General features: G+C 46.8%; 1 protein-coding gene across 1 annotated transcript; it reads right to left on the reverse strand.

Annotated features, from left to right (window-relative positions):
* Positions 1-13,760: 13,760 nt before the first annotated feature.
* Nobox (NOBOX oogenesis homeobox) lies at positions 13,761-18,808 on the reverse strand. Its single transcript, XM_013504563.1, has 8 exons — positions 18,628-18,808; positions 17,417-17,944; positions 16,743-16,849; positions 16,197-16,297; positions 15,836-15,921; positions 15,379-15,610; positions 14,950-15,239; positions 13,761-14,359 (listed from the first exon to the last, which is right to left on the reverse strand). The coding sequence occupies exons 1-8, from the start codon at positions 18,806-18,808 to the stop codon at positions 14,040-14,042; spliced, it is 1,845 nt and encodes a 614-aa protein (XP_013360017.1). The 3' UTR covers positions 13,761-14,039.
* Positions 18,809-19,430: the final 622 nt, after the last annotated feature.

Below are 19,430 nucleotides of genomic sequence, written 5' to 3' on the forward strand. Positions count from 1 at the left end.
TCTATGACTGCAAAGGTTGTAGAAGGAATAAATGGATAATGTAACCCCATTCAAACCTTTTCTACTGTACCATAAGGCAGTTTGGGTGGATTTAACGAGTCCTGCTCAGACCATTCGTGACTTCCTCTTCTGACTTGAATTATTGTGAAGGTGTCTTCTGAGCTGCTGTATCTTCTTTGTGAAAGGCAGCATGGTGTAATGGAAAGACTTCTAGAGTCCAAGTCAGTAGGCCTAAGCTCCAGTTACCTCAGTGTCCACTCAAACTGGCCCTGTCTCTATCCCATTAAATGTAAAATGCCGAGGCTGGGTGTGGTGGCGCATGCCTGTAATCCCAGCACTCAGGAGGCTGAGGCAGGAGGATTATTGGAGTTCGAGACCTGCCTGGGGCTACAAAGTGAGCTCAAGGCCAGCCTGAGAGGCATAGCAAGACCCTGTCTCAAAAAGACAAGAAAAAAAAAAACATAAAATGCAGGATCAGACCAAGCAAACTCCAAAACTCTATCCAGCACTGCCTCCTTTGTCTTTAAGATTGACTCTCTCAGTTGAAGAATTTTACTTAATTTTTTCTCATGCAGAACCCTGATATAGCAATAATATAATATCTTTTGTGTCATCTTTCAAACTGGATCACGATAGTCCCCGTTGCACATTCTACTACTTTATTTTATGGTTAGAAGGACTCAAAACTAGACTTGCATTGCAGTTTTATCCAAAGATAAGACTAATATTACAAAATTTGTTCTATGCCCAGCTAATGATGATGTGACATAATGGTATCATTTTTGATAACAAACTTATCTTTGCAGACCATTCTAAAATGTAAAAGTTAGCTTGTTTAATTTATCTAAAAAGCTATCTTTTTAATAATTAAAATAGGGATTAAGATTTTATCTGTCTCAGAAGGACTGCTAAAATTATCTAAATTAGGGATGTCTTTAGAGAAGTTTGATACTTTTATAGAACCATGTTTTTAAAAATATTAATATACAATATGCATATGTGTATATTAATATATAAACTAATAACTCATTAAACTAATTACTCATCACTAATAAACTAATAACCCACTATAGTAGTAGCTATACTATGACCCAAATTATTTATGCAAATCAGCCTTAGGATACTGGCCATGTGGCAGGAAAGTCATAGCTGAACTTATGTGTTTTAGGTAAATTCTCCATTATTTGCTGACAGAGGCAAAATGCCAATTTTTGATGGATACATATGCAAATATATTTTTAAAGTGCATATGGCTTCTTTGCTTAAAGTATCAAGTCTTTATGATCCTTTTGAATCAAAATTCTTCATTAGGTTCTTCATATGTATTCACTTAATTGGGTTCCTCCCCTTTAATCTGGGCAATGAAAAGACGTTTGACTTCTCTCTTTGTTTAGGTCCTTGGTTAGAAAGGAAAGAAAAACTTACACATGAGTGATCTCTCCTCAGCTGATATAATGAAATTTTCTGTACTTTCAGCTTGGGGACATTGAACATAGATCCTTTGATTGTGTCTTCCTTCTGATTTCCAAATTCAATGTTTTCTTTAATTCCGACTGGCGCGATTGGCTTAGAAACAGTTACTTATGAGAGTGTAAAACCAGCAGCTAGCCACCATTTTGGGGGACAGAATTGCATTTGAAACATGTATGAATATATAGTATCATGATGCTTTTTAAAGTAACACAGTTCACTGGGTAGTGTGTTCAGGAGCTCTCAACAATAATCCTATTTATAGACACTTACGAACGCTAATGTGAGGGAATCTTAAAACCTTACGAATATCTGAGGATTGATTTCCCTTCTGCCTTTGGCCGTACTGAACCTACAGGCCACGCTTCTGTACTCACAAAGCTCAGAAAGCTATTCATTAAAGGTTATTTTCACCACTCACCTTTATGTCAGGTTAATTATGATCTTAAGACTTTGTGTGCTACTTGCTATCTTGGCCAGTTATAGCGATTTTGATAAGATCAGCCTATGAGGAATAAGTTTTGTTTTCTGTTAGTGTTGAGGACCAGACCTAGGCCCCTAGGCATGCTAGGCAAGTGCTCCAACATTCAGCCACACTGCACTTACTATATATACTCCCTGGATGAACTTTCTTTTTAGATTCCATATTGATCTGTCTATAGTAGTCTCTGTGCTTTTTAAGTATTTGGCAACAGTGCCTTTATTATAAATTCTTTATCTTCGTGGACTCAAACAAGAAGCCCACTATTTTGCTGCAGTTATCCTTTATAGACACAAGCACTCCTCACCCACCTAGCTCCCCAAGCGTATTGCGGAGACTTGGGCATGTTTGTACTTGGGTTTGGAGACTGCTAGGTAAATATCTTTTGTGGTGGTGACTTGGCTTTATGACTAATTAACAGACTAGTGACCCTAGAGTCGTATCTGCTGTACGCATGACTCAGGAGCTACAGGAGCATAGCACTCCAAACCTGTAGTTTACTGTAATCTTCTCAATCTGAAATTAAGTGTGTGGAAGGGCCAAAGGTTACAAGTCAGCGAGATAAAGAGAGAGGGATGCCGGACTCAGTCTTGATTCAAATGAGCTACTTGTTTAGATTTACAACATTCTCCAAGCTTAACAGTCTTTGCTCCGCTCTTTCCAACCCTCCCGTTTTCAGTGACAGTCATGGAGTGGAAATTTCCCTAGCCGCTTCCTTGCAAGAATACCCATTCAGTCTGCGATGCCCAGGGAATATTGCAAAATACAAGGAGGCTACAGGCACAAAGAAAATTCCAGGAATGAAGATGAGCGAATGAGGATGTTGATTCTTTCTGGGTGGCCCGTGCACAGGAGTTTGTGGAGGAAAGGATCTAGGTTGGTGTGTGCTGTAAACTGTTTTTCAGAGTGGTGAGGGTGGGGGTGACTGCAGATCCCTGCTGCTTGGTGAGTGAGTCATGGGCCTGAGGGCAGAGCTTGAGCAGGGCGGGGCAGAGTCTGGCCCACAGAGTTCTTCAGAAGCTCCAATAGGCAGATAAATATTTTCCTGGCACTTTACCTGAGCGTTTCAGAGAAGCTGCTGGTTCTAAACAATGCATTTGGAAACGCACAAGCCCAGCAGGAGCCAGTTTGTGCATTGATTAAGACGGAGATTCTGCTTCTGCTCGCAGACCACAGGGCTCTTAAACACCAGGGAGAAAGTTCAAATTGTTGGGCAAACGTAGCGGAGAACAACAGACCCTGGGAGGTGGTGGGAGAGTCATCAACCCAGCAAGAGGGCCCTCAGGCATCGTAGAAACAGTCTCTGGGAGAAAACGAACAGGAAGACAGCAAAGAAAGGGTGGGCCTTTGGCAGGACGCATCCAGCCAGTAGAGTATTTTCTTACTGAGATGAACTTTCAGGAATGAGAACACCATCTACTGTTGGAGCCGGAAGAACCCTGAAGTTCTTTGTGTCTAACACATGCTTACTGGAGCTTGGACAGGGGAGGGATTGGCCTCGTGTCACACAGCCACTGTAGTTGTAGGCTGCAAATAGAAACAGCTTGTTGGTCCCCACTGGCATTGAAGCAAGTGATCTGCTGAGCTTGTGATTTTCGTAAAAGGTTGAAGGTGACTTGCCACGAGAGCCGCAGATTGAACAAACAGAATATCCATAGGCAGAATATTTTTGAGGGGAGCTCAATATTTTGAGGAGGAGCTGGTGGCCAGGCCTGTGGACTCATTAATAAGCAGGGTGTTGGTGATGGAATTGAGCTGGCCGGGGAACAAGGGTGGAGGTGTGGTTTCAAAGGTATTCGTCATCCTTGCACAAGCAGGCTCTTAAAGAGCTAGAGAGTCCTCTGTGTGTGTGTGTGTGTGTGTGTGAGAGAGAGAGAGAGAGAGAGAGAGAGAGAGAGAGAGAGAGAGATGAGGTACCTGTTTAGATTTGGAAAAAGAAAATACAGAAAGATCTTTGGAGCAGATGGAATTGATACCAAAAGACCAGGCTTCCTCCCTGATATGAAACAGTACCGCCATGAACAAGTATCAGAAAAACCAAGGGAAAGAGGAATTTTTCCAATTGAGAAATCAAAGGAAACAATTGTATAAAATATTTTTGAAAGGCATTTGATAGTTGTCCTCTGTGAGGTGCTCTTTGCTTGTTGGTTTTGGTGCTGTAGATTGCACCCAGGGCTTCACACATGCTAAGTGCAGTTGGCCACTGAACTCTACCCCAAGCCGACAGTTCTTTAACTGTGATCCTGGAAACATTTTGTAACCCATTTTGTGCTTGATTTCACCAATTCCAATAATGAATAGTTAATAGAAAATAGCAGAAATATCCAACAGAAGTGACCTAGCAGATCATCAGGCTTGTCACACCTACCCCCTACCGAGCCATCCTCCTGGTACAAGTGCAAGTTGTTCAACTTGCCGCCCTCTCTGCCGCATGTTCGTTACCTTTCCAGTATTGGAGTGTCCACATTCCTATGCCCTTTGCTGACTATTCTTTTCTTCCCCTTTCATAGTACCATAATGCCTGCATTTTTTTTTTTAAATCAAGCTGAAGAGTATTTAGACACAGACTGAGGGCCCTGGGACTTGCTTTTCATTCTGATCTACACCTGTTGTTTTATTATACTCACCGTGGCCTTCGGACCTTTATTATCATCCTCTAAAACTATCCACGGCTTGGCACCTCATGACACGGGCCTAAATCCTGTTCAAAATGTATGCCATTTGCAATGGGCAGATTCCTAAGTTTCTCTGAGTCTCACCTATACAACTGCCCAGCGGATTATATTCATAGGACTGTTTGAAATTAAATCTCTGAGCTGAGTGCTACATGCGTAGTAAATACTGAATGAATGATTATCCTCACCGGTATTTTGTCCGAGGACCAACTTCTGTGTGCAGTAAGAAAGCTGTTTCAGCTCCTCATGTTGTTGTAAAATATACAGGCACAAAATTGACTAAGTTGATGGCCTTTCACCTGTTAAGACTCTTGACTTTTTAAATGGTCTACTGGTGTTCATGAAGCGAGACTCCTTTAAAGAGTCATTTAAATGTAAGTTTCTCTGTAAATTATATCTTTATTTCTACACTTGTTTGTCCAGCTTCCTCTCCAGGGTTTGGTCTTCCGCTCATTTCTCCATCCCACTCCTCCTCCAGCTGCTGCCACCTCTGTCCCCACACCATGGGTTAGCAATCTCAATGCCACCTTTTGCTCTGTTTCATTCTCTTTCCTCCAGATGTTGTTTCCGTAGCAGACTGAGAATGTCTCTTTATGCTTGAGGGACTACTTTCTTCTGCACCGCACACTCTGCTAGACAACTTTCTGTGGTCTTTTAAATCCAGCTACTGCTCCCAATGGAGAAGAGTCCAGCAGCAGCCTTGGGTCCTTGTCTGTCCTATGGACTCTTAATTCTATTTGTACTTTTCTTCCCACACACATCCACCCAGATAACCACAGGACCTTCGACCTCACTGTACACAAAGCAGACTCTCCCCATTATAGCCCTCAAGTGTAGCATTTCTCATATATCAAAGTCTTGGTTCTCTGCTCCTCATTCTCTTTAACCAAGGCTCTATCACATTACAGTGATCCTCACTTATGTATTCCTCAAGTCTGTTCCCTCTTACCCTGTCACCCCACCTTGCCATCGGCATCTCTTAGGCTAATTCAGTCACACTGGTTTAAGTCCCTGTGTTCCCTCTTATTCCTCCAATCATGTTCTCCACTTGTGTTTTTAAAACACACACTCCATGCCCAGGGGTTTAAACAGCCAGTGCCTGGGTTCCCCAAAGAATACCGTCTGAAGACCTTGCCATTGTACGTAAGGCCTCCCCCTAACTCCCGCACCAACCTCATCCTCCTGCACGGCCCACAGTGCTTTGTCTCTTCCGCACACAAACTCCCTCCCCCTGAGCTCCCCGGTCATCTTCCCACCTCAGGTGTCTTCCAGTCTCTCTGACTTTTGCCTGGAATAAGCTTCTTCCCGTCTCTGCCTATCCAGCTTCTGTTCTTCCGTCAGGAGCTCGTTCTGTGCCTCAGGCCTCACAGAGCTCAGATTCACAGCAGGCATGGGTCCTCCTGGGCTTCTGCAATCCTTCGTTCCCATGGCCAGCCTCACACAGCTCTGCAGTGGGCACTGCTGCTGTCAGACTCCCAGTGGGACTGCCAGGTCCCAGAAAGCTGGAAAGACAACTTACTTTGTCTTCACCCGGTACTGTCACCTCTGTGAGTCCCTGCTGAATGACGGAATACAGGTCTGCCCTCATTTCTCAAGGATTTGTTAGGAAATTGAGCTGAGAAGGCATTTATGAAAGAACAGTGTAGACCAGTAAAGGCGAATCTTTGAGAGGTGAGTGCTCAAACTGCAACCCGAAGCCCCCTTATTTATAGCGAAGTGACAACCCTGCAGTTCAACCCGAATACTGAGGTTTTAGTTTAGAAAAAAGAACTCATACATTAACATCCTTTGTCTTGAAAGAAAAACAACATGTGCGCCATAGTTTTGCCACCACCAGTGTAGACTAAACGGTGGTGTAATCAAAGTACACGATGATTGTTTAAATTTTCAAAAATTTATAACAGTAAAAGATCCACTGGCATTAATTCCCTCAAAATACTACCCCTTGCCTGGAACACACTTATCCCAGGGTTCTTGCCACTTTCAGAAGCAGTTCTGGATGTTCTTTCCCGTGTCTTTTCATCCTGAATTCATTCAAAATGTTTACAACAATTTCTGTCAAATGAAAGCTCTGTGTGCCCATCCACCTTCACCAGATCTGGCTCTGTGAATTACGGCTCTTTAGAGTCAAAATGATTTTTTTTTTTTTGTCTTTTTGAGACAAGGTCTCCCTATGCAGTTCAGGCTGGTCTTGAGCTCGCAAAGCTCCTCCTGCCTCAGCCTCCCAAGTGCTGGGATTACAGGCTTGCGCCACCCCACCCAGCCTTAAAGCCAGAAGTTTTTGAATTGATTCAGAACATCAAGGCAGCCTTGATAGTGCCCCTGAAGACACTCAGGAAAGAGGACAGGAAGAGGACACCCGGAACTGCTTCAGGAAATTACAGGAATGGTGAATAAGTCCTGAGGTGAGGGAGGAATGTATTAGGGGATTAATGACAATGTTCTTTACTGAAATAACTTTTTGAAATTTAAATTTCCACCTCATACAAATGCAAGAACTAAATTTCCCGAACTGTCTTTCCTTCTGGACTCAAACCGCACCAACTCTAAGTAAATGCTCCCCTTCCAGGGAATAAGATTTCCTCTTATCTAACCCTAACCTTTTAAAAATGACTTGGGACAGAATTAACAGATTATCTTTTGTAGCCAGTTTCTTTTATGTGTTCCTTTTATGCAAATGATGTTTAGGTAAACATTTTTAAATATTCATATGCTGTTTCAAACTTATATAAGTAACTGAGATAAACCATTTAGCTGACAAGAACAGAAAATGCAGTCAGAATTAAATAGCTTTTCCAATAGCAGATGGAAATATTTTTGTGGACAAGTATGGCGCCTGGAGGGGGAGTTCTATTGCTGGGGGAAGGTGGAGTAGTCTGAGCACTGAACACCAGCCAGGAGCCCAGGGCTGCCCAGCCACCTGGCCTGCAGAAAGGTAGGCAGAGACGGAGAGGCCACTCCGGAGCTATCTCTGCACTGTGAAGCTGCAAGGGCCGCTGACATCCTTAGCAAACTGCTAGTCAAGGTTGCCAGACTGACTGAGTATGTATACACGGTGCCCACACACTGCAGGAATGTGCTCCTGCTAAAATATTATTTGTTGTTTATCTGAAATTTTAATTTAATGCAACATCCTATATTTTACCTGGAATACCAACTACAACCCACGTGATCTGAATCAATTTAAATCAGCCATTCGTTGACAGTATGGGGCTCTGGGGTATTTTGGAGAAAGAATTGAGCAAGAATTCCTCCTGTGGGCTTTCTTACTGGAAACCGGTTTAGCGCCACCAGAAAACTGGCGATAGATTGCCATCTAGTGGAAAAAGATTTGTAGTAAAATTAACAGTTAGGGGACCAGATAGATCCCCGCCACCACATGCTGAAGTTTGCAAGGAAAAGATTCTGCTCTGATCAGCTAAGGTTGCTCAATTAGAAGGGGACCGCAGAGGTCAGAGTGAGACTTTTACTCCGAGGTCTAAGTGGAGGAGTGGCTGGATCATGGGTCTTTAGCATGCAGAAACTGCTTCTTTTTAAGCAAAGCCAAATGTAGAGCTGGGGCTCTCTGTCAGAAATGCAGGGTCCTTCCAAAGGAGGCTGGCTCCCAAACTATCAAAAATGAAATCCTACAGAGATAATCACTGACAGGGAACTAAGTAACGAGTAACTTAGTAATGAGTAACTAAGGAAGCTGTATTGCCCAAGAAGTAACCATGTGGCTACACAGACAAGCTCACTGAAAGGATGGAAAAGTCATAATACTAGGGATAGTATCTCAAAGTATGAAGCCCAGAAAAAGGCATAGAGACCAAAACCAACAATAACTCCGGCGATGGGCTCTGAGTGTATACCCTAAAGTTCACGTGCTGGACATTTAACACCCAGTGCAACAGAGCTTGGGGCTTTAAGAGGTCATTAGGCCTTCTATTTTTGTTTTATTTCTTATTTATTTATTTATTTTTTGTCTTTTTGAGACAGGGTCTCGCTATGCAGTTCAGGCTGGCCTTGAGCTCACTTTGTAGCCCAGGCTGGTCTCGAACTTGCAACGATCCTCCTGCCTCAGCCTCCTGAGTGCTGGGATTACAGGAATACACCACCACACCCAGCCAACAGGCCTTTTAGAAGTGTATGCATTTGTGTCGTTATGGCAGGAGTAGGTTTGTTATAAATGCAAGTTCATTTCTTATTTTTCTTTTTTTCGTTTTTTTTTTTTTTTCTGGTACCAGGAATCGAACTCATGACCTTGCGCTTGCGAGGCAGGCGCTGTGCTGCTGAGCTAAATCCCCAGCCCAATGCAAGTTCATTTCTTTCCTGTTCAGCCTCTCCAATGGTATGGCATGTGATGCCTCCCGCTGCATCAACAGATACCTGTAGCCCCTTGATCTCAGACTTTCCAGCCCCAGAACTGTGAGCCACATACATTTCTGCTCTTTTCAGATCACGCAGTCTGTGTATTCTCTCGTAGCAGTATAAAGTGGACAAAGACGACTAGCAATTGTAGTACTAAAACCAACCTTCAAAAAAGGAAGGAACAGGGGAAAGATAAGTGTACATATAATATAGATACAGCAAAAACCACTTAATTTTTTTTTTTTTTTTTGTCTTTTTGAGACAGGGTCTTGCTATGCAGTTCAGGCTGGCCTTGAACTCACAATGATCCTCCTGCCTCAGCCTCCCGAGTGCTGGGATTACCGGTGTGCCCCACCATGCCTGGCAAAACCACTTAATTCTTACTTTTGTATGCTCAAAGAAAGAAAACTATTCTAGAAGTTAAATAAATAAGGTGGACTTAAAAACCAAACCAGGGATATATAGCTACTTTAAATAATTATTTTTTTTCCAATGTAGAACAGGAGAGGGTCTCTAGGACATAATAAAAACAAATACCTTATTTTTGAAAGAGATAATTTTTATAAACTAAAATTCCCATAGGTTTCTATAAGACAGAATTGAAAGGTGGTTTATAAATATTTAGAAAAAAATTTAGAGAAAAGAAAATAGGTGTTCCCCAAGTGTATGCCTCCTCAAATTAATCTCATTTGTTATGTGGTTGAGTTTATAACAATGTTATGTTACCCAGTTGCTCTACAGAAAATATATTTTGATATTACCGAGTCATAAAACAGCATTGTCCCCAAGAAAATGTTTGTGGAATAGCTTTGGATGAAAAATATACAGTTAAGGCAGAATTGTCACTAGTTGAACTCTCTACGGCAGTGTCCATTAATGAAATAGTTCAAGTAGAAATGCCAAAATAACTTGTACTTACTTATTTACTGATTTATCAATTATTTCATTATAAAATACATGAAACTTACTGATCAAATCTGCAGGTAGAACAAAGTTGCAAAAAATGGGTCATGTTATATAAGGACTCTGAAACATCTTTAAAAACTGAAAAAGATCTAAAATTAACCAGATGAAATGAAGAAGTAACATAAACCTTTGTATATTTAGTCTCAAAATGTTAATAAAGTATGAAATGAGAATGACCTGCCTTTCAAACCGCTTCTATTTAAATAATCTAGAGGCCAGAGCTGCAAATAAGTTTTGGACCAAGCACATAAACGGGCTGCAAAAAAAAAAAAGGCCAACCCTCCCCACCCCCGACTCTAGTTTGCTTGATAGTTTTTTAATAGATGCAACATCAGCAGAATATGCTCTTTGGTGAAGGTGATAATCTCACTGTTCGTGCACCTGAGCAGATCGTGCTAAAACTAGCACTCATTTCTGACTCCACACCTAGGAGAGACGCTGCTAAGCTCACTTTCATTTGCTAAGAGACATCCAGGGTTGCAAAGAAGCTGGAGACCAAACCACATGAGAGCTGAGGAGAGCAACTCCCACTAGCGCCTCTGAAACGCAAGACTGAGGAGTGACCTACAGGCTCAGGTTTTGTGACATCAGATGTATTCTTTGCAGCGTTTCGAAAACAAAACCCTGGTCAACTAAGCTAGATTTGAGTTCTTCCTTGTAGAGGGAAGAACTTTATAATAAGCTTATTCAGGGGCTGGGGATTTAGCTCAGCGGCAAAAGCGCCTGCCTGGCAAGCGCAAGGTCTTGAGTTCGGTTCCCGGTACCGGAGAAAAACCAAAAAAAAACAAAACAAAAAATAAGCTTATTCAAAAGCATTGTAGGTTCTTCCGTAAGAGTCATCCCTCCTCCATCCTACTGGACACCCAGAACTGTCCACTCCATGGATGGTGGTGGAAGGATTCCTACATGTCAGCAGCTTGGTTCCTTCGACTTCACCATCAGGTCTAACATTGATTTGTAATTCTGAACTCATTCTGTGTTTGCTTTGTATTAGTAGTAGATATTTGCAATGGATAACTACATTCATCATATATATATCACATCGTGATCATTTTTACTCCCTCCACCCCCACCCTACTGTTGCCCAACTTACCCACATCCCCTCCCTGTCTCCACAAAGCTCACCTCCCTCTTTCCTACCATCTTTCATTCTGCTCTTCAAAATTATTTATATTTTGAGTTTTTCATAGAAGAGAAACTATATAATATTTAACCTTCTATGTATGACTTATTTCACTTAGCATTATGGTCTCAAGATACATCCATTTTCCTAGAAATGACTTAATTTTATCCACCTTTATGGCTGAGTAGTATTCCACTGTGCATATATAACGCACACTTTATCCATTCATCTGTTTATGGCCACTTCCGTACTGAGCTCTTGTGAACTGTGATTCTATAATCAGGGGTATGCACGGGGCACTGTAATGTGATGACTCTTTCAGGATACAAATGGCATAGCTGGGTCGAATGGAATTTCTGTGTTGGGGTTTTTGAGGCATCTCTGTTCTGATTTCCATAGGGGCTGTACTAGCTTACATTCCCACCAACAATACAAAGGGTTTCTTTTTCCCTACAAGGCCCCCCAGCTTTTTTTGTTTGTTTGTTTTTCTCCGGTACAGGGAACCGAACTCATGACCTTGCGCTTGCCAGGCAGGCGCTTTGCCGCTGAGCTAAATCCCCAGCCCCCCCGCCAGCTTTTGTTGTTGAGTCCATGGTGATAGCCATTCTTACTAGAATAAAAGGGAAACTCAGGGCTGTTTTGACTTGCATTCCTGTAGTGGCCAAAGATGCTCAGAGTTCTTTCCTGTACTTATTGGTCATTTCCTATTTCAGTGTACACATTTTAATCCCCAAATTAAGGCTATGGAAACCTGGCTACTGTAATCCTTGAGTGGCAGTATCAAATGGTGATTAGATTAGCAGGACAGAGACACTAACACAGATGATCAGTGAGAATACACAGTCATCTCTAAATATCCATGATGGGTTGACTCCAGGACTCCTATGGGCACCAAAGTCTGTGAATACAGGCATCCTTTGTATAAAGTGGCATACTATTTGCATATAATCTATGCATTTCCATATATATACATATATACATATATGTATATATAGTTTAGATTATATAGCATTTATACTATCTTAAACATTTTAAGTAAACAGGTGTTATGCTTTTTTAGGAAAATGGCAAGAAAATGTGTATGTTCAGTACAGACACAATTGTTTCCTGAATATTTTTGATTCAGTTAGTGGAGGGGCTGGGGATTTAGCTCAGCGGCAGAGCGCCTGCCTGGCAAGCGCAAAGTCGTGAGTTCGGTTCCTGGTACCGGAGGAAACCCCCCCCCCAAAAAATAGTAAAGGTCATTCAGTTAGTGGAATCTGTGTATACGGAACCTGTCAATACCAAGAACCTACTATACAGATAAAAGGACACGAGTATTTGTGTAAGAAGTTGCTTACCCACTTGCAAATTTTTTCCTTTTCTGTTATTATAGGCTTTGACCCAAGAATTACTGATGGATTTGAGTTAATTAGCTTGTAAGTTTTTTATGTGTATTTTTCAGTAATCTTACAATTGTTTGGAGGTCAGGAATGATATCCTACATCCACAAATACTGTACTAAATGCATAGTGAAATTACTTGAATCAACAGCCCTCAAATTCTAACTACAGTAAGTGTGCAACTTATGAACAAATTCCATTCCAGGAGAATGTTTGTAAGTTAATTTGTTTCCAAGGCCAACAAAGTGAGTCTTGTATACCTTTGACACGAATATCCAATATAAAGCATAGAAAAACCAAACGCAAATACTGTACACTGTCGCACTGTACAGTAACTGCCCACATCAGCACAACTATGACACTGTGACAATGGCAGACATGTGAGCTACTTCTGTGATTTGTTCATATCTGCGAATGTTCCTAATGCAAGGTCCATTCATGTCTGTGAAAGTTTGCAACTCAAAAGCTTGTCAGTCGGGGACTTACTGTATTTGGATACTGCATGGCTAAGATGTGGGGTGCTAACTGCATTTCCAACTATCTAGACCCTAAGGAACATTCCTCATCTTTGTTTACATTCATTCCCTCCACTTCTCACACCTCAGTCTCCAAAGCCTAGATTAGCTCCCAACCTCGTAGGGTAATGCCATCAGGTTACATATCACCATTCCGTAATAAATGAACAAAAGTAGACAATTAGAGTTCGTGGGTAAAAATTAACTAAGAAACAGTGGTCATTTCGGGTGGCCTCTCAAGGGGCCTAGCAATGTGTCATTTGGTGCCTCAGCAAGCTGGGATAGAGATGGTAAAGAGGGATTCTTCATCCCAGTCCAGTGAAATCTGTGCAAAGAGTCCTACGGTACTGAAGCTCCACCCCATGTGAGAAGAATATGTAATTGCTATCTTTGCTTGGGTCACCCTCACGCCCCACTCCTTCTATCTTCCCCTCCTCATTATAAAAGGAGCATTGGGGAAAGAATACCTGACCTCAGATGGCCTCAGCACCCTGTCACCATGCTGTCCCTACAGGACCCAAATTTCAGTGAGAGGCCCAGACTCAGGTTCAGTTCTGGGTTTGCAGACCGCAGCTTGATGGTAGGACTGAAAAAAGACTCCCAATGCCCAGTTCCTCCTTTAGTGGTCAGAAGGCCTAGGGACAATGGTAGGCTCCGTGTCACTGTGCCCAGGGGAGACCTCTCCTGAGGATTACATCCAACGACAGGCCAGCTTATGGAGCTGTGAAAAACAGCTCCTCAGTAGCTGCGGAGGGGAGATACACAGAGAAAAGCCCAGTGGTAGGCTGGTTTATTGCATACAGTGGACACACTATCTCAATATCTACCAAGAAAAGGCAACAACAAAAACCACTAACTCCATTCCATAGTAACAAGGGCTTTCCTTTCTTCAGGACCAGGCTATACATGCATGGGACGAAGGGTGGGGCCAATGCTCTTCCTCTTCCAGCCGATGTTCAGCAAGACAAGCCCACAAGCAGGCAGGTGTTGACCTCAGTCAGCAGTCCACTGTCTTCCCAGCCTTCCAGTTGCACTCCTCTGCATGGGCGCCGCACCCCTGCACCACCACTGACCTCATCACTCTTGGGCCCCCAGAGAGGGGACTTGGCTATTCTCACCTTCCTCTCTGGCCTCTGCCGGTACCTGGGGCTGCTCCAGGGAAGAGGCAGTCTGCTCCTCTTGCACCTTGCTGGGTAGGGGTCCAGGTCCTGGTCTGGCCCCTTCCGGCAGCTGGGCAAATCCTGGTGAAGGTTGCCTGCTCGTAGCCGGGGTACAGGGAGGTGCAAATAGATCGGAGAAGTAGCTGTCTCCTGCCGGGGTGTGCCCTGGAGCCTGTGTGCAGAACGGACCCGGGAAGGGCAGTTCGGGCAAATATGGGTCACTCCAGGGGACTGTGCCTGTGGAGCCAGAGGGTGGAGGAGTTACTGGAGTGGACTAAATATCATTCAGTGTGTTCGGGAAAAGACTGCCCTCATCCCAGTCCAGGGAACTATAGCTCTAGATCCCAGTGCAAGCCCTGGCATCTAGGTTTTGTAGTCTGGTATCATGGACCCAGACTGAACCATGGGTCAGGCAAAGTCTCACGTAGGCAGGTAGGAGGCTGGGAACCACCTGGACCTGTCTTCCAACCCTTCCCACTAGAATTTAGTCTCAATGATGCACACGCATTGGGATTTCAGAAGTTCAAGTGACCCCCAGAATACTAATAAAAGTTGCCTTCTACTGTGACAAGTGTCCTCTCTCACATCATTTCTAATCCTCACCACATCATTCAGTGATACTGGGACTCTTGGTCCCATTCCCCAGTCTGACAGAGACTCAGGAGGACTATAACTAGCTTAGCTGGATCAGGAAGCAGACCAGATGAAATGGATTTGCTCACTACCTGTGATTGCCTCTGTCTACCCTCCAGAGTGCGAGGCTTTCTATCCCCCCCTCACACCTTCCTCCAACCCAAGGGGCACTTTCTCTTCCAGCCCCCACTCACCCATACTCCCAGCAGGTGACTGCAGCAGGATCTGCCCTGACGGGGGGCCTGGGCAGTAGCTCTGAGATGTGCCCCCAGCAGAGCCACAGGGAAACGAAAAGAGCGTGTCTTCTGGTGGTGGAAACGACAGCGAACCTGGCATGGGGAAGGGCAGGGGCGGCAGGTACGGCAGCTGGGGCTGGGGACCTTGGCACAGCTGGGTTGCTGGAGCCTGGGAGAACTGGTAGCCTGGCTGGTAATCCTGGGACTCCAGGTCGTCCAAATACGAGAAGGTGGCTGGTGGGGTGATGCTATGGGGGACAGGTGGGGATTCAGTGAGGTGCGGAGGTAGCCTCTTCATTCCCCCACACGCCATCTTGGTGGAGACCCCAACATGCAACACCCCCCTCCCAAGGTAACCCAGGTCACTTCCTTCCTCAGGTCCCATACCTTGTCCCCCAGGGCCCACAGGGGCCGTCCTTGTGGCTTCGGTGACTGACAGGAGTATCCATCAGCAGAGGCATCAGTTGCGGGGTGTGGACAGGGCCCAGGGGAAAAGGAAGGTTGGTCCTTTGCAGAGGTGGGGGGCTGAAGAGCAGCGGGGTCACCGCCACCCTTTTAGCGCCCTCAGTCTGTTGGGTGGGAGCCAAAGTCTGGTCTGAGGTCAGCAGCATGGGGGGCTCTAGGTACAGAAGGCAAAGAGGAGCACCAAGAGTCAGAAGATGGGCTTCAGCCCTGGGATGCGGAGGTCTGCCATATGTAATTCCCAGGTTGCTCTGAACGGGCCTCCGTGGCCCATACCCCTGAGAACCTCCATGTACTCCTGCCTCTGCCAAGCAGGACGCTCTGTTGTCACTGTCTTTGGAGATTTCAAGTCCTTCCGGGGAGCCTTCTGAAAGGAGCTCACCTGGAAAGGTATCCAGAGGGGGGTCCAGAGGGAAGGTGCCAGGCTCTGGGTCCATGGGCACAGCAGGTGGGGGCTCCACTGTGGAGCTGGAGGCAGAGAGAAGAGAGACCTCAGCTCTGGTAGCATCTAGATGTGGACCACGGCCTCAGGGCAGGGAAAGGACACAGGACTCCGAAACTCTGCCTTCTGCAGGGCATGCAGACTTCCTGGGGTTCCAGTCAAACCCTCTATATACCAGCCAATGTGCCAGGACTCACGCCCAGCCTCCAGTTTTCTCCTTCAGGACCTGAGGGTCCCCTTTGGGATGGAGCTGCCTGCCCAGGGCGTGGGGGTGGGGAGCAGGAAGAAGACAAAGGCTTACCTGCCCTGACTGCTAGCAGGGGCCGCGGCATCGTCCTGCTTTTCCTTCCCATTCAGTTTCTCTAGTTTTCGCCACTTTGCCCGGCGATTCTGGAACCACACCTGCAGGGAAAAGGTCTCTGAACTTGAGAGAGGTCTAAGACCCGAGTCCTGGCTCTCACACAATGGGCTATGGGATGGGGAAGTGATTTCCCTGCTTTTTTCAGATGCCTGGCAGCCAGCATTGTTTTTTTTTTGTTTTGTTTTTTGTTTTTTTTGGTTTTTTTCTGGTACCGAGAATCGAACTCACGACCTTGCGCTTGCCAGGCAGGCGCTGTGCCGCTGAGCTAAATCCCCAGCCCGCCAGCATGGTTTTATAAAAACGTTAGCGTGGTGGCTTCCTCCTCTCGCTGCCTGAGGCTGGTGTAACCCTGGGAAAGCAGGCAGAATACAGCCATACTGGCGACCTGGCCTCAGCTCCCACCTGGCTGGCAGTGCAGCATGCTCTCTGCCCCCTGAGAGTGCCCCCGGGCCACCCCTGCTGGCTGCTTAGCCAGCTCCCTTTTACCATGATGCGCTGGGGGTTGACCCCCACCATCTGGGCAATCTCCCGGCGCTTGTCACTGTCAGGATAGTGGTCCTCCTGAAAAACCCGCTCTAGCTCCTCCAGCTGGTCTGGAAGAAGCATGCAGGAGGTTAAACACCAGTTTCATGGCCAGAGAGGAAAACGAGATGCCCGCCAAGCGCCCTCGTGTCTCCAGCAGATGACATCACCATCCTCACCCCCAACGCTTTGCACCTAAGCTTCCCAGTCGGCCAGGCTTTCTCTTGCTCCTGTTTTTACTTTGCAGACTTCCACTCTGGTCCCAAGCTTTCACGTCTTGTCTTTTCTGGGGTACTGGGGATTGAACCCAGGGTTTCACCCAGAGCTCTATTCCTAAGCCTTTTTATTTTGAAACAAGGTCTTGCTAAACCACTAAATGCCCAGGATGGGCTTGAACTTGTGGCCTTCCTGCCTTCTCCTTTGGAGTGCTGGAATTATAGGCATGCACCCCACACCGGGTTCCAACCTCATTTTCCTGTGTGACGGTGTGGCCTTGCCCTTGGGGCTAAGAGAGGGATCCAGAACAAAGTAACACCCAAACTAACCACGCCCGCCCTCTGGTTTCCTGGGACCACATTCTCTTTCCAGCTCCACCCCTTTCCCAGAAAACACCTGATTTCTCACCTACAGGTACTCACCTGAGCGGTACAGGGTTCGAGTCTTTTTTCGAACTTGGCAGGTCGCTTCCGGGGGCCCCTTGCTCTGCTCTGTGCTTTGGCTGCTCTGGGCCAGTGTGCTGAGTAGATTGGCCAGGTGGCAGGGGCCCCGGCCTGACCCACAAGGCACTGGGTTGTGCTTGGCCCGGGTTGAGTGATTGAGATTGGGAGATGATGCGGACGTCAGAGCCAGGGTGCTGGGCCTCTTCTGCTTACCAGGGGCTGGTGAACTGGGCCTCTTTCCTGGCTTGGACTCCCCCTGAGGCGGGGGTTTGGATGGGGCTGGTTCTCTGTCCTTGGGGAGAGGCCTGGAGCTGGGGGCCTGGCGCCCTCTACAGGCGTAAGCCTCAGCCAGCTCCCCAGATGGCCCTGGCTGTGGCTTCTCTCTAGAGAGGGCGCAAGGCAGTGGTGACTCCTCTCTCTGGGCATCCTGATTGTGGGTGGTTGAGCCCTGCCGCTGTTTCTCCTCCTCCAGCCTGGTAGCCAGGGTCGGGCCTCCTCCTTCCTGGCCTGCAGGAGCAGGATGGGACCTCCGTGAGGGAGGAAAGAGGCCTGCCTGGAAGGAAGCACTGCTTCCCGGCCTGCAGGGGCTCTGGCATTGGCTCCCGAGCTGTCTTCTGCCTATCTGTCAAATGGTCTCCTAATTCCAGACTCCCTTTCCCAGCCCTGGGTTGGCAGGGTCAAATTAGATAACCCGGCTGCTTTGCAAACTGCAACAAATTTACGTAACTCAGAGGGGTACTTAGCCCCAGGCAGGAGAGCAGTGCGGTGGTTTCCCAAACACCAGGCATGCGCGTTTGACACCCAGATGTTTCTGAGGGACAACTGCTGGATGAGGAGGACAGGGTGGAGAGAAGTGGGTTGATTGGGATATGCTTGGCTTCAGCCCGGTCCTGGTCCTGCCTCCTGGAGAAGGCAGAGGAGGGACATGGAAGGTGACAGAGAAGGCCACCCCCACCTCCCCAGCCCTCAGCTGTCCCTGCCTTGGCTCCTCAACCCCACAGCTGCTCTGCCCCACCCCCTTTCCTCCCCTACCAGGAAAGAGGGGCCCATCAGGACCTGCAAGCCCCATCATTCATCCTTAAAGCTGTCTTCCTTTCTCTGGGCCAACTGATCCCTCCAGAGCTCACCCAGGTCCAGGCACGGTGCTGAGCCAGCACCTTCTCAGGATTAGCGCAGCAGCGCGCTCGCACTAATCTCTTGGAGGAAGCACTTCTCCCAGCCGAGATTAGCAAGTGAGTCATCTGCTCCACATTCCTCGGCACAGGGGCACACTCTGCGCTCTCCACGCTGCAGCGCGCCCTTCCCAGGCTCACCCAGCGCTGCCCTGTCCTTCCAGGCTCCCTCCGAACCGCAGACCCTCAGCCCAGGCATCACGTCCAAACAAACCCGGCAATTTCTAACGAGCGACCCAGAGGCCTTGTGATTTGAGTGGGAGCCTAACGCCGCTTAGGACCGTAAGAAAGGACTTTCTCACCAGGAGTAAAGCGATAATTTGGTGTTACTGCATTATTTCCTAGGGCATACAGGAGACCCCGTTTGCAGAAGCCGGCTGCGGAGGGAGTGGACAGACTCCCCCAGGGCAGAGAGGGGGTGGGGGACAAATTTGGTATACAGCCCTTTAGGAGCGTCTGTGGGCGACCAGTAAACCTGGTACAGTAAAGTAGGTGCTCACTAAACACATGCTTTGTGGCAGTGATCAACCCCAGTGAAAAAAGGTGGCGGGCGTCAGAACTTGGTCTCCAAGGGTCCTGGGGCTCCAGGCCCAGTGTCCCCGCCCCCTGACTCCACCATTAGGGGATCAAAACCCCAAAGAGGTGAAGCCACCCAGCCCAGGGGCCTCCCCGGACCCCCAGGTCGCCTGACCCCGGCGCGCTCACCCCTCAGTTCCGCGCAGGGACCCCGCGTGGCCTCCATGCCCGGACTCCGAGCCGCCCGCGCGGGCACAGGCGAGGCCTAATGAAGCCCCCGGGGCAGGGGGCAGGTGCGCGGCCGC

Source organism: Chinchilla lanigera, unplaced genomic scaffold (genome assembly GCF_000276665.1).
Source record: "Chinchilla lanigera isolate Chin_1 unplaced genomic scaffold, ChiLan1.0 scaffold00090, whole genome shotgun sequence".
Lineage (NCBI taxonomy): Eukaryota > Metazoa > Chordata > Mammalia > Rodentia > Chinchillidae > Chinchilla > Chinchilla lanigera.